This window comes from Dryas octopetala, chromosome 6, assembly GCF_963921425.1.
Source record: "Dryas octopetala chromosome 6, drDryOcto1.1, whole genome shotgun sequence".
NCBI classification, from domain to species: Eukaryota; Viridiplantae; Streptophyta; class Magnoliopsida; order Rosales; family Rosaceae; genus Dryas; species Dryas octopetala.
The window spans coordinates 17,530,122-17,553,298 of NC_141371.1; the positions used below are offsets into that span (position 1 = coordinate 17,530,122).

Here is a 23,177-nt window from a genome sequence, read left to right on the forward strand (position 1 = left end):
AATAATTTTATGTCGGATCCTTAAATCATCAAAATAACTTCTTCAAACTTTTCCTTTTAAATCCTTCAAAACATTTATGACTCAGCTGTACATGATATAGTTATAAACATGCAAATTCATAACAAATCATTCATACATAATGGTCAATTCATATACAGTGCTACTACGGCTAGCCATAATCAAAACATACGGCTACGCAGGGGGGAGCTTTTGTCCTTGGCCAACTAGGCCAACCCCAATTCACACAAACTATTATCATTTACTTACAAAGAAACGATATTAGAAAGGACCTTGAAGGACCTTGGGAGGAGGACGAATCAGATTCGGACAATATTCAAATTTAATAGCAATTCTAAAGTAAAGCTTGAGGAGAACTTGAGAAAATCATTGGTTGTTGAGAAGCGGTGAGGTATTCTACCCTTTATTTGCACTTACATTAATTTATTACATATTTGTCTTTCGGTCTTATATCTTATATATGTATGTACGTGGTGTTTAAAAATCTTCTTCACATTTAAGTTGACCATGACAACAGCAAACTATGTTTATTCCAATGATTAATATAAGTAAACAAACACATTAATGTATACATTTGGGAATGTTTGGAGATGCGCGTACAATTACAGGGATGAAATGGTTATAAATGGTCTAATGTCTTTCAACCTATATGAATTTTGAGTTTGTTATACTTGCTTTTATTTAGGCCTTACTTGATTAATTTGTTGCACTTTCCTGGTAAAACAACTTCTGTAAGGATGAAACTCATAAAACAGATATGTGGAAGACATAGTGTTTCCAAAGGTAATTCTCATTATGAGATTTATAATTGCATATATAGATTTTGGTTTGTTTACATAGATTTGCTAAAGTGCATAAATACATATAGTCATTCATATTGTAATAACTATATATATTTACTAAATCTCCACTTTGATTCAATAGTAACATTGGTTGTTTTCAAGAAAAAAAAAAAAAAAAGGCAAGGAAGGAATATGGGAAGCATAAATCGAAGCATGCACCCATAGCTTACAATAGTCAAACCACAATGAATAAATTAAAGTTATGGAGTTTTGTGGAATTTGTTATGTTCTATACATGTTTTCTTAAGATTCTTGAAACTGTTACTTTTTGTTTCTTAAAGTTGGTCGGGTGTTGCAAACATGGAGGAATATTAAAAAAAGAATAATTAATGGTGCTTCCTGCCAGTTTGTGTCGAAGGGTTTGATTGTTGTAGCACGGACCACAGGTTACAACGTCTTTGTTGTAGCTAAGTTGACAATAACCCTCAAAAGCAAAGTTTTGTACAAGTCCAGAGGGTGATTTCGGATCAAGAAAAGGAGCTAATGTTTTTGGGCTTTTTGAGTGTGTACTTTTTAATTTGTACAGGCCTATAATTTTTAGTGCAGAGATTTTTTTATTTTTTTCCTTTATGTTGTCATGTCAAGCATGTGTATGTAAATCAAGGTGATGGCCATTTTTGATGTATAAAAAGGAGAGAGAGGAGGGGGGGGGGGAGAGAGAGAGAGAGAGAGAGAGAGAGAGAGAGAGAGAGAGAGAGAGAGAGAGAGAGACCAAATGCTCATAAACCAGCAAAACATAGCATGTGTATTGATGATGTAATTCTTCTCAGTTTCGTTGATATAAGTGTGTATGAGAGAATCTAATGATATATGCAATAGAACAATAATAATTAAGAGCCAAGTTAACATAATCTCTATATCTATACAATAATTTAAGCCCAAGATATCAAAACAATAATAAGAGCCAAGTGAAAATAGAGAAAAGGTGAAAGAAGATTCAAAGTAAAGCCAATATTTTTTCGTCTTTACACCATCATATTAATATCTCTCTTGAAGGCTTTTTTTTTTTTTTTTTTTTCTCTTTTGAAAAATTTCATAAAGAGATGTTAGGCGTGCTAAAATATTGAAAATAACGAAAAGCCTTTTCACAAGGAGAAGAGCGAGAGTACCAATTTTGAGAGATACTTAATTTGTCAAATGAATTCAACATATGCGCAATAAAAAAAAGCCAATTAACACTGAGAGACAAGTAGATAAGTTGATTAGTTGAGTCTGTTGAAATCTGCCCAAAGTGACAAAACCCCAGTTGAACAATTAAAAACATCAATTTAGTTCTTATAAAGAAAATCTTTAATATTCTTATATAAATAATAGAGCAATGAAAAAAAAAAAAAAAAAAACAGGTAGACAAGTTGATTAGTTGAGTCTGTTGAGATATGGATGACTGGTCTGATTTGAGTGTGGAACGCGTTTTGATTACAGGCATTAAATATGCTAAAAGTTACTTGCTCCACACACTGTAATGTTATTTGTAGTTGATGTTTTGTCTTTAACACTTCGAATGGACTAATTAAAGTGAGGTCGGTATGCCTATGAAGACATAAATAGAGCATCTATGAACTGTTATAGCTAGCTTAGGAAACTCGTTGGGAAGTACCTTGCCTTCTTCGCGTTCTCTCCGGCCACCCTACATTTATTTAATTTTTTTTAATATGAATTTTATATATCTTCCTACCTCCATTAATCCCATAAGAAAAATGCTAAATGTACCAACTCTTTCTCCCAACTTCTTGTTTTCCTATCTATGTATCACATGATTTCCACATGCAACGCATCTTTGGATTAATAAAAAAATGATGTTGTTGTTGTAGAGTGAACAGAAAAGGTTTAGGTTTAGGGTTTTCAATATGATTTCTGCTTAATTGAATAAGACCACAAAGTGTGGTTTATATACATGGGCCTATAACTAAAATACAGGAATTAATAAATCACCTAATTAATTCTAATAATTACACAATAATCACATGTGTTGACTCACACCAACACTTCCCCTCAAGTTGGTGCATATATATCGCACATGCCCAACTTGTCTAGTGAGTCCAAAAACACCCTATTTGCTACGGCCTTGGTCAACACATCTGCAAGCTGATCTTCGGACTTCACAAATGGAAAGTTAATAATCTTCGCTTCAAGTTTCTCTTTGATGAAGTGTCGATCAATCTCAATGTGCTTTGTTCTATCATGCTGAACAGGATTATGTGCTATATCAATAGCAGATTTGTTATCACAAAACAAGTCCATAGGTTTGGTAGGTGAACACCCTAAATCAGTCAATAAATGTCTCAACCACAAAAGTTCGACTACTCCAAGTGCCATACCTCTGTATTCAGCCTCTGCACTCGACCTAGATACAACTGATTGCTTCTTACTTCTCCAGGTCACCAAATTTCCTCCTACAAAGGTAAAGTAGCCTGAGGTAGACCTTCTATCATCTGCTGAACCACCCCAGTCTGCATCAGAAAAACCTTCAACATTTACATGACCATGATTAGCAAACAACAATCCTTTACCAGGTGCAGATTTTAAATACTGTAAAATTCGCTCCACAGCATCCATATGGGGTTTGCACGGGGCATGCATAAACTGGCTTACTACACTAACCGCATAAGCAATGTCAGGTCTAGTGTGAGACAAATATATCAATCTTCCAACAAGTCTCTGATATCGCCCCTTATCTGCAGGCAAGGCCCCCAAACACTCAAAAAGTCTATGATTTTGTTCCATAGGAGTGACAGCTGGCTTACACCCAAGCATACCAGTTTCAGACAACAAGTCTAAAACATATTTCCTTTGAGATAGGAATATGCCATGTTTAGACCGAGCCACTTCTATCCCAAGAAAGAACTTCAAGTCCCCCAGCTGTTTCATTTCAAACTCTTGAGACAAGTACCTCTGCAAATTAGATATTTCCTCATAATCATCTCCGGTCAGAACCATATCATCAACGTAAATGATAAGAGCAGTAATCTTCTTCCCCCGTTTCTTTAGGAACAAAGTATGATCAAAATTACTCTGCCGATAACCATAGTTCTTCATTGCACGGGTGAATCTCCCAAACCAGGCTCTCGGAGATTGTTTAAGACCATATAAAGACTTTTTCAGTTTACATACCAATCTTGTATTATCAAACTCTGGTATACCTGGAGGAGGATCCATGTATACTTCTTCAGTCAAATCACCATGGAGAAAGGCATTCTTTACATCAAACTGAAGGAGTGGCCAATCTTTGTTAGCAGCCAAAGACAACAGAACCCGTACTGTGTTTAACTTGGCCACTGGAGCAAACGTCTCCAAGTAGTCTATGCCATAAGACTGTGTATAACCCTTTGCTACCAACCTTGCCTTATACCTTTCAACTGACCCATCAGCTTTGTGTTTGACTGCAAACACTCATCTGCATCCAACTGTCTTCTTCCCCTTAGGTAGAGAGACCAACTCCCAGGTTGAATTCTTTTGTAATGCTGCCATTTCTTCAGCCATAGCTTTGGTCCATCTAGAATCTGTAAGAGTATCCTGCAATCTACTAGGAATAGAAATAGAAGATAATTGCAGAACATCCGATTCATATGACTTTGAAAGCCTAATAGACGACACATGATTATTAATTGAGTACCTAACTTTGGCATTTGGATCTGGCTCATATTTAGCTGGTGGTTGTCCTCGGTTAGACCGAGGAGGAAGTGTAAATTTAGAAACATTAGAAATAAGATCTGAACCAGAATGTGAATCAAGAGTATTGTCGGTTACCTCAATGGACGAAGAAGATTGATTCAATGGAGTAGGAGAGATAGCGGTACTATCATGGAGTGGTGATTCCTCAGGCTCAGAATTCGTGGGTTCTTGTCCTACCATATTCTCAGTATCATCTTCAGTAATTTCCGCATCCTCAGTATCATCGGCAGTAATTTCCGCAGTCTCAGTCTCATCCGCAGGCTCAGACACTGGGTCAGACACTGGGTGATCAGTAATCTGTTCTGACCCTTCCTCACTACTACTCTCATAACCAAACTGATCAAAGAACAACATATCATCTCGATTCTGCACTTCACTATTTTGCACTTCACTAGAAACCTCCCCTGAAGGGTAGAATCCAGTGGACGTGGAGAATAAAAAAGTTGATGTTCATGAAAAGTGACATCCATAGAAACATAGAAGCGCTGAGTAGAGGGATGATAGCACCGATACCCCTTCTGGGATGGACCATAACCAACAAATACACACTCTAAGGTCCGAGAAGCAAGCTTGGATTGCTGATGAGAATGTAAATGCACAAAAACAACACACCCAAAAACCCGGGGTTCCAAATGAAGGATACCTGGTAGAGAGACAAAATCCGAGAGAACATCCAGAGGTCGCCGAAAGTCAAGGACACTAGATGGGGTCCGATTAATTAGATAAACGGCAGAACTCAAGGCATCACCCCAGAACTGAGATGGCACGTGACCCCCCAGAAGAAGGGACCGAGTGACTTCCAATAAATGTCGATTTTTGCGTTCAGCAACTCCATTCTGTTGTGGAGAATGAGCGCAAGAAGTTTGATGAAGAATCCCCGTAGAAGCAAAATACTGAGTCAACTCTGTATTAACGAACTCACCGCCATTATCAGAGCGCAAAACTTTAATAGGACAGGCAAACTGGGTGAGGACCATATGATGAAAAAGACGAAAAACAGCACACACATCACTTTTATGTTTCAGAAGATAAACCCAAGTCATTCTAGTACAATCATCAATAAATGTCACAAACCATTTCATTCCTTTATGTGTACCACACGGGGTCGGACCCCAAACATCTGAGTGGACCAAAGCAAAAGGAACATCCATACGTGTAGCACTAGGAGGAAACACTGAACGATGACTTTTGGCCAACACACAAACTTCACAATTAAAATTGGAAATGTTCAATCCCAGAAATAAAGAGGGAAATAAGCGCCGAAGATAACTAAAGGACGGATGACCAAGTCGGCGATGCCACAACCAAATCTTCTTCTTATTTTCGGAGGAACCATCACTAACTAGACTCACAATGCCACGACCATCCGAAGCGGAAACCCCAATATCCAGATAGTACAATCCACCACTCATTCTACCACTGCCAATCTTCTCCTTGATACGAATATCCTGGAAAACACAATGGGTAGGAAAGAATGTGGCGACACAATTATGAGTTTTGGTTAGTTGACTAACAGAAATAAGGTTACAATTTAAGGAAGGAACAAACAACACATTATGTAGAGACAAATCAGATGAAAAGGATACCGTGCCGCCCCCTAGAACAGGAGATGACACACCATTGGCATTAACAATAAATGGTTTAGGACAGACAGATGAAAGATGACTGAAAACATAACGATCAGAAGTCATATGATCCGTAGCACCTGTATCAATTATCCATGCACCATTACCAGTACAAGCAGAAGTACTCAAAGCAGAGTTAGAGATACCTGACTTGACAACAAAGCTGGAGGAACTAACAGAGTTCACCCTGGAATGCAGCATTTTTTTTTTTTTTTCACTAAAAGCCTTTTTATTCAAAATAGCTCCATTAAGACCCTTAACATGGGTATTGACAAGCAACCCGTCCAAGCTGGTGAAAAATCAACCAAACTAGAATTAATAGAGCAGTGGAATAAAAACCATACTTGGGTCACCGAGAGAGAGAGAGAGAGAGAGAGAGAGAGAGAGAGAGAGAGAGAGAAGACGGTGCAGTGGGTCAGCGCACAAGGCGGAGGCGGGGCGTCTCTCGGTGCAGTGGGTCGGCGCACAGAGAAGCAGACGGCGTCCTCTCGGTGCAGTGGGTCGGCGCACGCGCGGCGTCTCTTGGTGCAGTGGGTCGGCGCACAAGGGATCGGTCGGCACACAGAGAAGCAGACGGCGTCAGCGTCGGCGTCGGCGTCGCTGTGGTGGGTCGATATCGCTGAGCAGCAGGGGAGCAGCGTTGGCGTCACAGGTTCAGGCGGAGGTGCTGCGTACGGTCAGCGCAAACGGTGTGGCAGAGGTGTGCGCCCAGTCGCCGGCGTGTTGAGAAGAGGTGTCGGCGTCGGGTCTGAAGGAGCAGAGGCGTCGGCGTCGGGTCTGAAGGAGCAGAGGTCGGCAAGGTTGGCAGGGGAGCAGAGATGTAGATGATGATGCCGAGATTAAGGTGCAGTGAAAAGCAACAATTTTATGGAAAACTTGTTACCCAAATTAATCACGTAGTGCAGCGGAACCCAACAATTTTGTGGAAAATTGTTAACCAAATTAATCCCGAACAATCTACAAGGCAGTCGGATAGAGAACCATGCTCTGATACCATGAACAGAAAAGGTTTAGGTTTAGGGTTTTCAATATGATTTCTGCTTAATTGAATAAGACCACAAAGTGTGGTTTATATACATGGGCCTATAACTAAAATACAGGAATTAATAAATCACCTAATTAATTCTAATAATTACACAATAATCACATGTGTTGACTCACACCAACATAGAGTCCAACGTAAGCATACGTTGGGAAAAAAACGTAAGCATGTGGTATTTTGAAACTAGTACTTGAACTAACAGAATGTTTTCTGCGATTTACCTTTAATGAAAGCTTCTCGGTTCCACAAAATGTGGCTTGGAAGGCTTTTCTTTGTCTGTTTGCTTGAATCTTTGTGGTACACTTATATACCTTAGATTGCAGCATGGTAGTTGGTTTGAATTGGGCTCATTGCGTGCAGAGTTTTTAACTTTTGGGTCTAATTAGGGTAACAGCAGCCTCCCTATTGCTTTTCCTTTCCTAATTTCTAATTTTCCTATCATTGATAGTCTGCTAATTTCTAATGTTGCTGTAATCCACAAGTTAGTAACATGCCCGAGTTCCTTCTGTTGAGGTTCTTGAGTATCTCCTTAGCCCTTAGGCATCCACACTTGTTCAGTGGCATAGCAGAGTTCACTGTTGGAATAAGCAAGTCAATACTCCATCACGTGGGTTCACATGAGTTGGTGGCTGTCTTCATTAAACAGCCCACAATTGCTTTTTACTTTGTCATGGTTTCATACTAGTTTGCATAGTATGTATTGGTGGCTGATTTTCTTCATCTGCCCCCCCTCTATGTTTTAGCTAGCTGCACCTAGATAGGCTAGATATGATAGCTCTACTTCTATTTATTGTGTTCAGTAGACTTTCTACAACTAGGATTAAGTATGACTTTTATGATGAAAGCTCCCTATATAAGGGATATGTGTTGTAAGTTTCGATCAAGGCAATCAGACTTGATCATTGAGTCTAGGTAATAAAATAATTTGTTCTCTCTCTCTTTTAGTATTTGTGAGAGTGTGTGAGAGGTGGATAAAGTTTGTAAACTTTTCACCCATATATCTTGGTATTACTTTGTAAAGTATATACCAACAAAGTGGTATCAGAGCCTTAATTGCTTAACAACAGTCTAGAGGCATGTCTTCTAACATGGCGCAGATGCAAGTCCCAATATTGAAGAAGGAGAACTACGAGAAATGGTGTATTCAATTCAAAGCTCTCTTTGGATCCCAAGATCTTTGGGAGATAGTCTGCAATGGTTATGTAGAACCTACTGTAGAGGAAGAAGTGACTTACACTGCCGAGCAAAGAAACACTCTCAGAGAACAAAGGAAGAAAGACAAGAAGGCTCTGTATCTAATCTATCAAGGATTAGACGATTCAACCTTCGAGAAAGTCACTGAAGCAACGACAAGAAAGGAAGTGTGGGAAATTCTCAAAAACATATTCAAAGGTGTTGATCGTGTTATGAGAATACGGCTTCAGTCATTAAGGGCTGACTTCGAATCTGCCCGTATGAATGAAGGAGAAGGTGTCTCCGACTACTATTCACGATTAATTTCAATTGTGAATCAAATGAAGCGGAATGGAGAGAAAGTTGATGATGTTCGTGTCATGGAGAAAATTCTCCGATCCCTCACACAAAACTTTGAGCATGTGGTGACGGCGATTGAAGAATCAAAAGACTTGGAGGAGATAAGTGCAGAGGAGCTGCTAGGCTCTCTTCGGGTCCATGAGCAACGCATGCAGAAACATGCAGGATCCACATCACTCAACCAAGCTTTGGAGTCAAAGCTAAATCTTGATAAACCACAAGGAAGTAGTGGTGCATCAAGTTCACACCGTGGAGGTTCTCGCGGACGAGGCAGAGGCCGAGGACGAGGGCGTGGTAACGCAGAGAGTCGTGAGGAAAGAAGAAAGAAAGTTAAGTGCTATAATTGCAGCCAATTTGGACATTATGCCTCAGAATGTCAAAAGGAGAAAAGGAAAGACCAAGTCAACCTTGCAGAGTCTTCCAACAATGATGATTCTACTCTCCTGTTGGTTCACAATGAAAGTGGTGGACAAGGAGATGCTTGGTACCTTGACTCAGGTGCTAGCAATCATATGTGTGGAAAAAGAGAATTTTTTGTTGAACTCAATGAAGGAGTTCGTGGTGATGTTAGCCTTGGAGATTCTTCAAAGCTATCTGTTGAAGGAAAGGGAAGAATAAAAATCTTCCAAAAAGATGGCAAAGAAGAATACATCTCCGATGTTTATTATATTCCAAGCATGAAAAGCAATATTCTCAGTATTGGACAGTTACTCCAAAAGGGGTATATTGTTATTATGGAGAATAATTCTCCCTTCCTCAAAAATGCAATTGGGAGACTAATTGCAAAGGTTCCAATGACGAGGAATCGCATGTTCCCGTTGAATCTGAATACTAAGAAGGAGAAATGCTTCCTTGGGCTCATTGAAAACGAGTCATGGAAATGGCATTTTCGCTTTGGCCATCTTCATTTCAATGGTCTAAAGCTCTTATCGACGGGTGAAATGGTGCATGGTCTACCACAAATTGAGGCACCTAATCATGTTTGTGAAGGATGTGTGCTAGGAAAGCAATCAAGGATTTCTTTTCCTAGTGGCAAGGCATGGAGAGCAAAGGAACCACTACAGTTGGTGCACACAGATATTTGTGGACCATTGGAGCCTATCTCATTTGGTGGAAATAGGTATTTTATTACCTTCATAGATGATTACAGTAGAAAGGTGTGGGTATATTTTCTCAAAGAAAAATCTTCAGCTTTTACTGTATTCAAGAATTTTAAAGCTCGCACTGAAGTTGAGAGTAAGTGCAAGTTGGTGACTATCAGATCGGATCGAGGGGGTGAGTACACCTCAAATGCATTTCAAGAATTTTGCAGACAAAATGGTATAAAGCATCAACTGACAGCAGCTTATACCCCACAACAAAATGGGATAGCCGAAAGAAAAAATCGCACTATCCTTGAAATGACAAGATCTATGCTTAAAGAGAAAGAATTGCCCAAGCAATTCTGGGCAGAGGCCGTAGCATGTTTAGTGTATTTGCTGAATAGATGTCCAACCAAGAGTGTCAAGAACATGACACCTCAAGAAGCTTGGAGTGGGTACAAACCCAATGTTGCACATCTACGGATTTTTGGGTGTGTAGCATATGCTCAAATTCCAGAAGCAAAAAGAAGGAAGCTTGATGATCGTGGAGAAAAATGTATCTTTTTGGGATACAGTGAGGAGTCAAAGGCGTACAAGCTCTATAATCCAGTAACAAAGAAGTTGGTGGTTAGTAGAGATGTTATCTTCAGTGAGGAAGAAACATGGAACTGGAACAACAAGGAGGAGGCGAACACTGAAGTACAAGTTGAAGATGAAGTTCAAGAAACTCCAGAACCAATTAATCAAATTGCACAACCAAGCGATCGGTCTACTCCTCTGTCTTCGCGTTTGAGTTCTGGCTCTGGTTCTACAACTCCTCCGAATCCGTCATCTTCAACCCATTCTTCATCATCCAGTCACAACAGCAACTCTTTAACCCCCATTAGGATGAGAAGTCTCACAGAAATCTATGAGCAAGAAGGAGGAGATATAAATCTCTTCTGTTTGTATGCATATCATGAGCCATTAAGTTATCAAGAAGCTGAGAAAGAAGATTGTTGGAAGTTAGCAATGGAAGAAGAAATCCATGCAATTCAGAAGAATGATACATGGATGCTCACTACTTTGCCACCAAAACAGAAGGCTATTGGTGTCAAATGGGTGTACAAAATCAAACGCACTGCAGATGGTAGTGTTGATCGGTACAAGGCAAGGCTTGTAGCTAAAGGCTACAAACAGAAATATGGAATAGACTATGAAGAAGTCTTTGCACCTGTCGCTCGACTTGATACAGTGGGGTTGTTGATCTCACTTGCAGCTCATCATAGTTGGAAGATTTACCAACTTGATGTCAAGTCAGCTTTCCTCAATGGTGTTCTTGAGGAGGAAGTCTATGTTGAGCAACCTGAATGTTTTAAAAGAAAAGGTGAAGAACACAAGGTGTATCGTTTGAAGAAGGCTTTGTACGGCCTAAAACAAGCCTCAAGAGCCTGGAATTCACGTATTGATGGCTATCTTCAAGAAAATGGATTTATTCAATGTCCATATGAGTATTCAGTCTACATGAAGATTTGTGATAAAGGAGAAATTTTAATCCTTTGTCTTTACGTAGATGATTTGATATTTACTGGTAGTAGTGAAACCATGTTTGAAGAATTCAAGCAGTCCATGTTCAAAGAATTTGAAATGACTGACAATGGTTTGATGTCCTATTTTCTTGGCATAGAGGTGAAGCAAGAAAGCGATGGAATTTTCATTTCTCAAAAGAAGTACATGAGAGAGATCCTTGAGAAATTCCAGATGGACAGTTGTAATTCTGTCAATACTCCAGTTGCTACGGGTCTCAAGCTATCAAAAGAAGGAGAAGGAAAATTGGTGGACTCTACCTTGTTTAAGAGTCTAGTTGGAAGCTTGAGATACTTGACTATGACAAGACCTGACATTGTTTATGGAGTTGGGCTCGTGAGCAGGTATATGGAGACACCCAAAGAATCACATTGGCTAGCCGCAAAGAGGATTCTAAGGTATATTAAAGGTACTCTCAATTTTGGCCTTTTTTATGCTTATGGTGAAGATGCAAATTTAATTGGCTATTCAGATAGTGATTGGGGAGGTGATAGAGATGAAGGAAAAAGCACTACAGGGTATGTGTTTTATCTTGGTTCAACAGCTTTCTCTTGGACATCCAAGAAGCAGGCAATTGTAGCATTGTCATCATGTGAGGCCGAGTATGTGGCCGCTTCCTCAACAGTTTGTGAGGGAATTTGGTTGAGAAATCTGTTGAAGTCATTAAATCACCTACAAGAAGAATCCACTGTAATTCATGTGGACAACAAATCTGCAATCAAACTTGCCAAGAATCCAGTACAACATGGAAGGACCAAACATATTGATATCAGATTCCATTTTCTTAGGGACCACGTGAAGCAGAAAACATTTGAGCTGATGTATTGTCACACCACAGAACAGGTGGCTGACATCTTCACAAAACCACTTCCATTCGAATCATTCAGAAGGCCACGTGAAATGCTTGGAATGAAGGATTATTGATTTGAGGGGGTGAATGTTGGAATAAGCAAGTCAATACTCCATCACGTGGGTTCACATGAGTTGGTGGCTGTCTTCATTAAACAGCCCACAATTGCTTTTTACTTTGTCATGGTTTCATACTAGTTTGCATAGTATGTATTGGTGGCTGATTTTCTTCATCTGCCCCTCCTCTATGTTTTAGCTAGCTGCACCTAGATAGGCTAGATATGATAGCTCTACTTCTATTTATTGTGTTCAGTAGACTTTCTACAACTAGCATTAAGTATGACTTTTGTGATGAAAGCTCCCTATATAAGGGATATGTGTTGTAAGTTTCGATCAAGGCAATCAGACTTGATCATTGAGTCTAGGTAATAAAATAATTTGTTCTCTCTCTCTTTTAGTATTTGTGAGAGTGTGTGAGAGGTGGATAAAGTTTGTAAACTTTTCACCCATATATCTTGGTATTACTTTGTAAAGTATATACCAACATTCACTGCTACGCAGTATGACCAATGACTTGGCAGCGATTTAGAATCCAAGAGTGATCTATTATCAACTAAATGTACTCTCCATTTCCAGTTACAACAAGAATTGGTGCAGCCAATTTTTGAGCAGCATCTACTTCACCATTAAATGCACTTACATAAATGCATTTATGCATACATACACCCACTCATTGATTCTGGAATTGTATTTCCAACAACATATTACCACTGAAATAGAACAATAATAGATTTCTCATAATCAAGGGAAAGGCCAAAGAGAGGGATGAGAGAGAGAGATATCAGGTGATTGGTGACTCTTGGAAGACAACAATAATAGTTTTATAATTTGAACATTAATCATGATAATATCAGATGCTTTAATTTGATCAATCTGAGTGATTGTGCTACCTCTATCATGATGGGCCTGTCATCTGGATTTATTTTGAGACACCTCTCTACAAGCTTGGCACATTCCACTACTTGCTTTTTGTTTTCTTTTTCCAAGATAGTGGTCTCCAAGTAGGTTTTACAAAGATCTGCTACATCTTTACCCTCTAATTTATCAGAAATCAACATATCCCAAATTCGTACATCAGTCAATTTCCTTCCTCCAAAGAGTTCAAGTAATAGGATTCCAAAGTTATGAACATCACTCTTTTCTGAAGCACGTCCCAATTGAAAATATTCAGGGACAAGGCATCCATGAGTCCCAGTCATTTCTTCAACATCTACATGAGTTTTGCCCAAAGGAATTGGTAAAGAGGTTTGGAACTCCGACAGCTTGGCGACATAGTCTTGGTAAAGAAGTTCGAATCCTCATATGTCATTCCATACCAGTTGTAGTCATTTGTTGCCTTCTTGAGCTCTTTTTCGGAGTAGATCTGAATTGGATTACAATTCCCATTAAAGGAATGTATGAGCTGTTCCAAAAAGGCAGCTCCATTCCTCAGGAAGAAGCCCTCCTCTGGCTGGTTTTGCAAATTGTTCTATTTTTTTTTTTTTTTAATGATGTAGTGTATGTACCATGCTAACTGTAGTAATAACTTCTTCACCAATATTTCATGGTCTTCATGGACTCCTTTGTACAATCGAAAGTTCCAATCCTCATGCGTGACTCGATCCCAATGATAGCTGTTTGTTGCCTTGTTGAGCTCTTCTATGGAGTAGATACGATCGAATTGGATTACAATTCCCATTAAAAGAATGTACCAACTGTTCTAACATGGCTCCATTCTTTAGCAAGAAACCCTCCTCTTTTTTGTTGTATTTGTGGTTTCTGAAGCATGATAACATAGATTGGAAGATTGATTTTCAGTTGGTAACAATACAGCTCTAGCTGTGACTATAATTTTGGTTCCTCTGTAGAAATTCAACTAGATGCCTAGCAACTGTGAATGGATGATTGAAACTCTTAAAAAATATATATATAGAAATTTGTGTTATTTGTTCAACAAATTTTCATATCTAGCAACAATTTATAACATGTGTTTCCGTTTTGTTTGAAATGGTTGGCTTTATTGTTTAGCAATGCATGTTGTGTTAATGTCACACTTTTCAAATATTTTGTCATTTCATTAAATTTTTTTAATCTTCAACTGTATTAATTGGATGAAAATAAGAAAACAAATTCAACATTGTACAATAGGAAAAGGCCTATTGAAAACAATGCTAAAATTTCAATATTTTCACAATAGGAGAACCTCACTCGGAGAAGTTATTTATTATTAGGTAAAAATAAAATAATATTTTAATTCTTAATTTACCTTTAAATAAAACAGTTAATTACAAAAAAGTTCATTTTTAGAGCTATTTGTACAAAAAAAAAAAAACCTACCTAAAAAGTTGAATGACAAATAAGTCCATTTTGTACAAATAAGTCCACGTTATTTTTTTTTTTAAAAAAAAACTAAGCAAATTGTCACAGTAACAATGATTGTTACTGCCAAATAGTAGCAATTAATAGTGTATTTTTGCAATTTAAATAGTTAATGTTTCACAGTAATAATGATTGCTACTGCCAAACAGTAGCAATTAATAGTGTATTTTTTCAATTTAAATAGTTACTGTTAGACAGTAACTCAAAAATACTATAGCGCGTTATAGTAGCACATTACAATAACACCGCTACAGTATATACTTGATTTTTAAAAAGTGGGTAAGTTGGGAATTGGGCTTCCGCATTTGTATTTTTTAAAAGAATTAATTATCCTAGGCTACCTTTTACTTATTACTTTTACTCTCCAGTGCACCAATTAATTTTATTTAACAACAAAGTAAGTTGCAGCTACCTGACTTATCTTGAAATCTGATCAATTGCCATTTTATTTCTTTTTTGTTTTTCTCTTTCTTCTCTCTCCCCCCGTTATGTCTCTCTTCTCTTTCCTCTTCATCATCTTTTTGTTATTCTTGTTCTTCTTCTTCGCAGAGCAAGCACCTCCGGGACGAACACCACCACCACGAGCAGCACTGCTGTCAACGGCCTTGAAAATCTCAACGTTGACCAAGAAGTAATGGATCTGCTCCAAGCTCGATCGAAGCCTTTTGGATCTACTCTGACCACTCCGGCTTCTCCTCGATTGGGCATGATCACAGCTCATAGTAGACTCCTACTTTGATTTCTTATCAGTAGAAGGTTCTTGATTTTTTTTTTTTTTTTAAGCTCAGTTTCTGAAACTGCATTGGAACGTTGTAAGTGAACTGAAACTCTAGTTTATTGGAGTTGCAGTTTCTGAAATTGCAGCTTATGGGAGTTGCAAGCTTGCAGTTGCAGTTACTAATTGCAAGTGAAACTGCAATTTATTGCAGACTTGCAGTTGCAGTTGCAGTTTCTGAAACTGTAGTTTATTGGAATTGTAAGCTTGCAGTTGCAGTTACTAATTGCAAGTGAAACTGCAATTTATTGGAGTTGCAGACTTGCAGTTGCAGTTACTAACTGCAGTTTCAGAAACTACAGTTTATTGAAGTTTCAAACTTGCAGTTGCAGTTACAATAGATGGAATTGTAGAGGTTGAACCTCTTTTTTTCGTTGTTGCTGTAGCAATTGCAGAAGGATGCTTGAGAGTGAAGATAAACAATTGTCGATTTGGTAAAGTTGAAGAAAGAAATCGATTTGGCTAAGAAAAGAAGGTGTCCGCATGTTATGTTTTTGGGCTGGTGGAAAGTGTCCGCATGTTAATAGAAATGGATTGGGTGTTTTTAGTTAATGTTTTGCTTTGTTAGTACTTTATAATTAATGGACTCTTTTTAAAAACTATTTTTGCCCAAATGGACTTATTAAAAAAACACCCTAAATAAAATAACAAAAATTTTATTAAAAAAACACGGAATATCTCCAACCCGATCTACACCAACCCCACATCTCCCCCTCTGATCTCTCCAGACTCCAGCAGACCCTACCCCGTCTTCTTAAACTCTTGTCAATAGGTTTTCCTTCTTAATCACACATATATGCATTTGATTTTATTTTATAACATATATATGTATATATATATATACAAATTAGTTTTGAAATTACATTGTGCAGTGGGCCCAATAGGGTGGTTAGTTTTGTATTAACTTACGAACTAGTTAGTTTTAGAGCATTCTTGTACATGAGGAGTGCTCTAAAGCTAACTAGTTAGCAAGTTAATACGAAGCTAACTAGTTAGCAAGTTAATACGAAGCTAACCATGCTTTTGGGCTCACCACATCACTAATCTCGTAATCCGAACCATGAATTATTTAGGCCCTACTTCAAAGATCATCATTGCAAAAAATCAACTAAATCGAAAATCATGTAGTCATCTAATTAAGATCAAATAAATAGACGATCAGTATTTTCGATAAAAGCATAGAAATAGTTGTTATTATAATCAAATGGCTAAATGACTTCTGATTTTGAATATTTTTTACAGGAATGATCTTTGAAGTAGGGCCTAAAAAATAAATGGTTCGGATTTTGAAATTACATTGTGCAGTGGGCCCAATAGGGTGGTTAGTTTTGTATTAACTTACTAACTAACTAGTTTTAGAGCATTCTTATATATAAATATATACACATCTTAGTATCTTACTGAAAATCAGGCTCAATTTTATCCGTCTTTAATTAAGATGTGATGGTTAAGAGTTGCATCGATTTTTCTTTTTACTTAAAAACTCTAATAAAGTATGTCATTTGTTACTTAAAATCTTGTATTAATTTTCAAATTTGAGTGCATCAATGACGAAATGCAATCTCAAGTCATCCAAAAGAAGTGTGACCAAGGTGGGTATTGATTACTCAAGCAGGGTATTGATTAAAATTTGTGATGTGCAGCCAGGATCTTTTGTTTGATGTTAGTGAAATGGGAATGTGCAATGGATGAAACGTCTCATAGGCCCAGAGAATTCCACCATAAAGGTACATAAAGTTATCTAACTTATGTTCTACATTTCTTTTTGTGGTTTTGCTGGTTAAATATTCTATATTTCTTTTTATGGTCTTCCAGCATACAGGTGAAGTGAGAATTCCAAATTTAATGACTTTCAATTTGTCTGTAATTAAATAGGGATCCATACAGCTCATTAATTAAAATGAAAAGTTTGATGCTTTTACAGGTTACAATCAAGGAGTAAAATTTCAGTTTCGAAAAAATTTTCGATGGAAATTTCGATTAAAATTAAACAAAAACGACGGAAATTGCTATCAAAATACGAAAATTTTAAATAAAACTTGACCATATATTTATTTAACATATTATTTACTACATTAATAAAAAAACATTGAAGAAACCAAATTATATAGAAACTTTTATGTAATATAAGGCGAATATAATGCACACTGGAGACAAATACTGTTAAATAAAAATGGTTCACTAATTAATAATTATATAAAAATGACCTCTTTTTAAAGGATATTTAATCATTTTGAATCCAATATATTGTCTTTAAAAGTTAAAACATATGTGGACAAATAAGAAAATGACATGTATTATTATTTTCTAAACTTCTTAACCCAATAACCAAGCACAATCCAAATAGATTGTGAGATTTTGGAAAGTTAGTTTATAATTTATTTTGGAATAAATAGTGATTTATTAATTATATTTTTAATTTGGAGATATTAGAATGTTTCCGAGGAAATTTGGAAGGCAATAAATGAATTTGAAGTTGTAGAAAATAAGATTTATCGAGACGAGTTCACATGATTTTACAAAACGTTTTTCGGACCTTGAAGTTAATTTTGGCGAGTTATTTAGATTTTAAGTGATTTTGGCAAACCATCGAGAAACAATAAAAACTAGGAAATGCCTAGTCTTGATTTTAGTCTTGTTGGAAAGGTCTTGGGTCAACATGCCTGTAGATGCAAACGAAACGTGTTTTGGAGTTACAATTTGAGAGTTATGGACAAACGAAGGTTGAAGGGTATTTTATTCTTTTCACCAACTAGGGTTTAGTATAAAAGAAACTCAAACCCATTTTCTATTTCATTCTCTCTTCTAAGTCCCACCCCTCCCTTTATTTATTGTTTTCGTAGTATCAAATTATCAATATCGATCTATTTATATATAATTTGTGGGGAATGAAATTCAAGAAGAGGAGGGAGTAGCTGTGTAGCAAGTAAAAGAAATACTTGCCAAAGCAAATCTAGGAAGTGGTAAAAGGACAATGGCCATTCATGCATTGACCAACTAAATGGTAGATGCATTATTTAAGAGGAGGCAAGTACATACAAGTATACAACTATACAAGTTCTAAGTTCTAGCCCTTTCTCTCTCCCCGACCTCATCTCTTTCTCTCTCTCCTCTTTCCAGCCACCACAGACCAGACACACCAAACATCTCTCTCATCTCTTTCTTTTCTCTCTCCCTGACCTCATCTCTCTCTCTCTCTCCCCAACCTCATCTCTCTCTCCTCTTCCAGCCGCCACACCAAACATCTCTCTCATCTCTTTCTCTCTCCCCAACCCATCTCTCTCTCTTCCTAACCTTATCTCTCTTTCTCTCTCTCCAGATCTGAGTCACAACGAAATTTTGATGAAATTGGAGAAATTTTACAAAATAATGTGTGCAAGGTGTTCGAAATTTCGGCCAAAATTTAAACAAATTTTGGCAAAATTTTTGAAATTTTGCCAAAATAATTACGAACAATAATGGATACATGATAAAATTTCGGGACAAATAAAAAATGAAAATTTGGCAAAATTCCTTGGTTAGAATAAAGCTAAAGACTTCATTAACTAGTCATCCGTCCAATCAACAAAAAAGGTGCACAAAACTTCATTAATTAAATCGTAGATTAGGAAAACCACCTTCAAACTCATATTTATTCAATTAAAACCTATATCTTTTTTTTTTTTTTCATGTGTTGTTAGACCCAAGGAGTAAAATTTCGGTTTTGAAGAAATTTTCGATGGAAACTTCGACGGAAATTTTCGCGGAAATTTCGATTAAAGTTTTGATTTCGACAAAATTAGACAAAAACGATGAAAATTACTATCAAAATACGGAAATTTTAAATGAAACTTGACCATATGTTTATTTAACATATTATCTACTACATTGAAAAAAAACATTGAAGAAACCAAATTATATAGTAGGTTTCATATGATATAAGATGAATATAATGAGTGCTGGAGGCAAATATTGTTAAAAAAATGGGTTACTAATTAATAATTAATCTCTATATACCTTAATTCTATATTGTTTAGGATATGATATAGGATATTAGGGTTTAGGGTATTTTTAATTATTTTTTATATAAAAATGTATTTAGGTTTAAAAACAACTAAACGAAACACCAAAACGGTCAAACCAAACCTCAAACAAAACCCCAAACTCTCCCTCCGACGACGGCGGCTCTATCTCTTCATTCCTGATCTCTTCTCTCCCTCCGGCGATGGTGCTTTGCCTCTTCCTCCCCTCTCTACCTCCGGTCTTTGCCTCCTTTCTCTCCCTCCGGCTCTACCATCGAAAATTTTGAGGATTTCGGGGAAATTTTTCGAAATTAATTTGGTATGGTGTTAAAATTTTCATACTCCTAAAAAACGAAATTTAATTTCACCGAAAATTTCAAAATTTTACTCCTTGGTTAGACCCTTTGACTAGTTTTTTTTTTGTACAAGAGGGGCCGAAGCCAAAAAAACCTAAACAACTACAGCTCTAGGACAAGGAGTACCAAGAGCATCAGCAGAAAGTAAAGAGCAGACCTCAGGAGGGGGGAAACAAACCAATGAACACCCAAAGCCCTCCCTACACTTAAGGAGGCTAAACGATCAGCACAAAAATTTTGCTCATGATATACATGCCTCACCAAGCAATTAGCAAACCCACCAAAAAGTAGCCTGCAGCTATTAGCAAGAGTAAACAGAGGATGAGCAACATCAATCTCTTTAGATATAAGGGAGACAACCAAGGAGGAATCACTTTCCACTTCAAGCATAACAACACCTTGATCACGAGCAAGGGAAAGACCCCAAAACAAACCCCACAATTCAGCCTCAAGGACAGAACCAACACCAAGATTAGCAGTGAAGCCTTTAATCCACTCCCCAACATGATTCTGCAATAAACCACCAGCACCAATGATCTCAGAAGAAGGATTTCTGCAACCATCAATATTAAGCTTCACACAACCCTCAACAGGAGGCCACCAATGAAGATCAATCACCTGCCTAATAGGTTTAGAGGAACTAACCTTATTTGCACTATACCAATCCCAAGCACATTGAAAGATCATGCAGTGGGGATTAATAGGCAAAGTAAAGTGAGGATAAAAAACAGAGCAGCACCTCCACTACATGTTTTCTTCATTGTTTGACTATTTATTTATGAAAATTGTTATTATTGTTCCTTAAATTTTGGTGCTTTTAATGTTGATAATAGTGATCCTCAAATAATAAATAACCACAATAATTATTCTAGAAACAAATGGCCTTAAAAAATAAAAAATGATTTATTTATAGGTGGTGGTCGAATAGAAACAAATCCAAATAATTTATCTATAAATACTAACGTATATAAAATAGACTAATAAAAAACCTACACAAGTAAATTAGAAATATGTAATAAGGAACTTACAAGTTACAACCAATTGAATTATAAATATGTAATAAGGAACCTACAATTACAAATATACTACATATGTACTTTGTCTTTATAAGAATTCAAATATATATATATATATGTACAGGCTTTTTCTGTTGAGGTATACCTCAACTTATTTATGTTGAGGTATGACCTTGTTAGGGCCCACACGAGTCGTTTTGTGTCGATCCGAACCGTTCAATTTTTACATCTTCATTGATAGATCATCCTTGCAAAAAATTAGCCAAATCCGAAATCATTTGCCTATCTAACTTTGATAAAACAAATTGACCGTTTCATCGAAAATATTTGGTTCGTCCATTTATTCGATCAAAGTTAGGTAGGCAAATGATTTTTGATTTGGCTAATTTTTTGCAAGGATGATCTATCTATGGAGATGTAAAAATTGAACGGTTCGGATCGACACAAAACGACTCGTGTGGGCCTCAATAGGGTATACCTCAACATAAATAAGTTGAGGTATACCTCAACAGAAGGAGCCTGTATATATGTATATATAGTAAACCTACAGTATAATGAACCTACATATATTCTTACAATCAAATAAATAATCTATAACAATTAAAGAACCTACATGAATCAAACCACCTACAATAACAAATAATATAAGGAACCTACATATATTCATTCTTCTTCTTTTTTTTTTTTTTTTTTTTTTAATTAGGGGGACGACCTACATACAATTCTCGGTTGTAGGTTCTTTATTTGACCTACTTATTCATGGTCTCTGGAGAAGATATAAATATATATATATCACACTATAAAAGGTGTCTTAGAATAAGTGTTTTAATGAATCCATTAAATTCATGGTTTTTTTTTCTAATGGGAGAATAACGGCATCTAAAGAATTTAATAAATGATACAATTTAAAAACTAACATTAATTATATAATGCCACAATTTGTAAATTAGTAAGGAATTAATGGAAAATTGTTATCCTACGTGGACTAGGATTTTAAATATGGGCTTAGCTATTAAAAAAAGGTAATATTGTTAGACTCTTAAAAAAATAATTTAATGGGCTAATATCTAAATGACCCTTAATTAAAAACTATAGCACCAGTCAGCCATCTAATCAACAAAAAAGAGTGCATAAAACAAAATTAATTAAAACTGCAGCACTAGTCAGCCATCAATTCTACAAAAACAGCTACTGGAGTGGACCATCGAGGCTGGGTGCCTTCAGTATTACCGCTGCTACCAGATTTGGCACTCATACCGGAGTTTGATAAGAAGATCCACCAAAGTTTCCGGAGGAGGCCACATCCACAATTACCGGAGCCTGCTGCATTCAGGGGACCTATGCACAGTATCTTCATATTCTACCCACAACCTGCCACTTCTCTGCAGTGATATTCAACTTCAAAATGGTTACTATGAGGGTCGTTGGAGTTCGTTGGTATTTTGCTCGGATTAGTGTGTTTGGGAGGCTCGTTTATAGGAGATTTGTACGCGGAAGAACCATACTTGGGAGAATCATGTGCTGGAGATTCGTCCCCTGGGGACACCGCCGAAGAGTTCTCTTCTTACACTGCCGCCCCCACCGCCTTCGCCGCCTTCTCCAAGATTCAGGTTCTATCCTAGAGCATAATGTGGTTGCCTAGACTTCAGGTCATGTTTAGTGCAGAATATGGTTGCCCAGGATGCAGTTTCTGTCCTAGCGCAGGATGTTAGTATGCGGGAGCGTATGTAGAGAACTCTTTGATATGGTATCAAAGCCAAACCTCATTTCTCTTTTACGATTATAGAATTATGGTTTATGTTTTAGGTTTTCGAGTTTGCTCCTTATATTTGGTCTTTAATTTTTCCATAAAATTTGTGGTTCCTGTGATTTCTGTTGTTGCTACTATACTACTGCTTCTACAAAGTTATTACGAACAGAATAAAAATTATTAAGTTTGTAATAAAAATTATTACAGCTTCTGTTTGAAAAAGTGCCTTGGGCTGAAACCTTAACATGCAGTACAAAAACTTGTTCTGTGTTCATATATCCATACATCATGGCTTATTAATTATGTGATTATGGAATTTCTCGCATGATTTTGGCTTAATTCTTGGCAGTCTCCTCAAATTATGTGCTCATGATTTCTATGTTATTCCTCTATATGTTTTGATTTGATCTCATACCTTAAATGGCCTAAAGGTTTCAAAAGACTATATATATAGTGGTCATGTTGAGTATTGCAAGGTTAGATTTGTCAAAAAAAATAATAATGATAACTATCAAACTTCTTCACAAAAATTTCATGGTTTACATGGACTCCTTTGTACATTCGAAAGTTCCAATATCCTCATGCGTGACTCAGTTCCAGTGTTAGTAGTTTGTTGCCTTGTTGAGCTCTTC

General features: G+C 36.9%; 1 protein-coding gene and 1 pseudogene across 1 annotated transcript; both read right to left on the bottom strand.

Annotated features, from left to right (window-relative positions):
- Positions 1–4,250: 4,250 nt before the first annotated feature.
- On the bottom strand, positions 4,251–6,358 carry LOC147282943 (uncharacterized). The gene is made up of 4 exons (XM_086248316.1): positions 6,119–6,358; positions 5,885–5,980; positions 5,176–5,494; positions 4,251–4,936 (listed from the first exon to the last, which is right to left on the bottom strand). The coding sequence occupies exons 1-4, from the start codon at positions 6,356–6,358 to the stop codon at positions 4,251–4,253; spliced, it is 1,341 nt and encodes a 446-aa protein (XP_086104442.1).
- Positions 6,359–13,128: 6,770 nt separating this feature from the next.
- LOC147282944 (serine/threonine-protein kinase ZRK1-like) lies at positions 13,129–14,064 on the bottom strand (annotated as a pseudogene).
- Between the last annotated feature and the right edge of the window lie 9,113 nt (positions 14,065–23,177).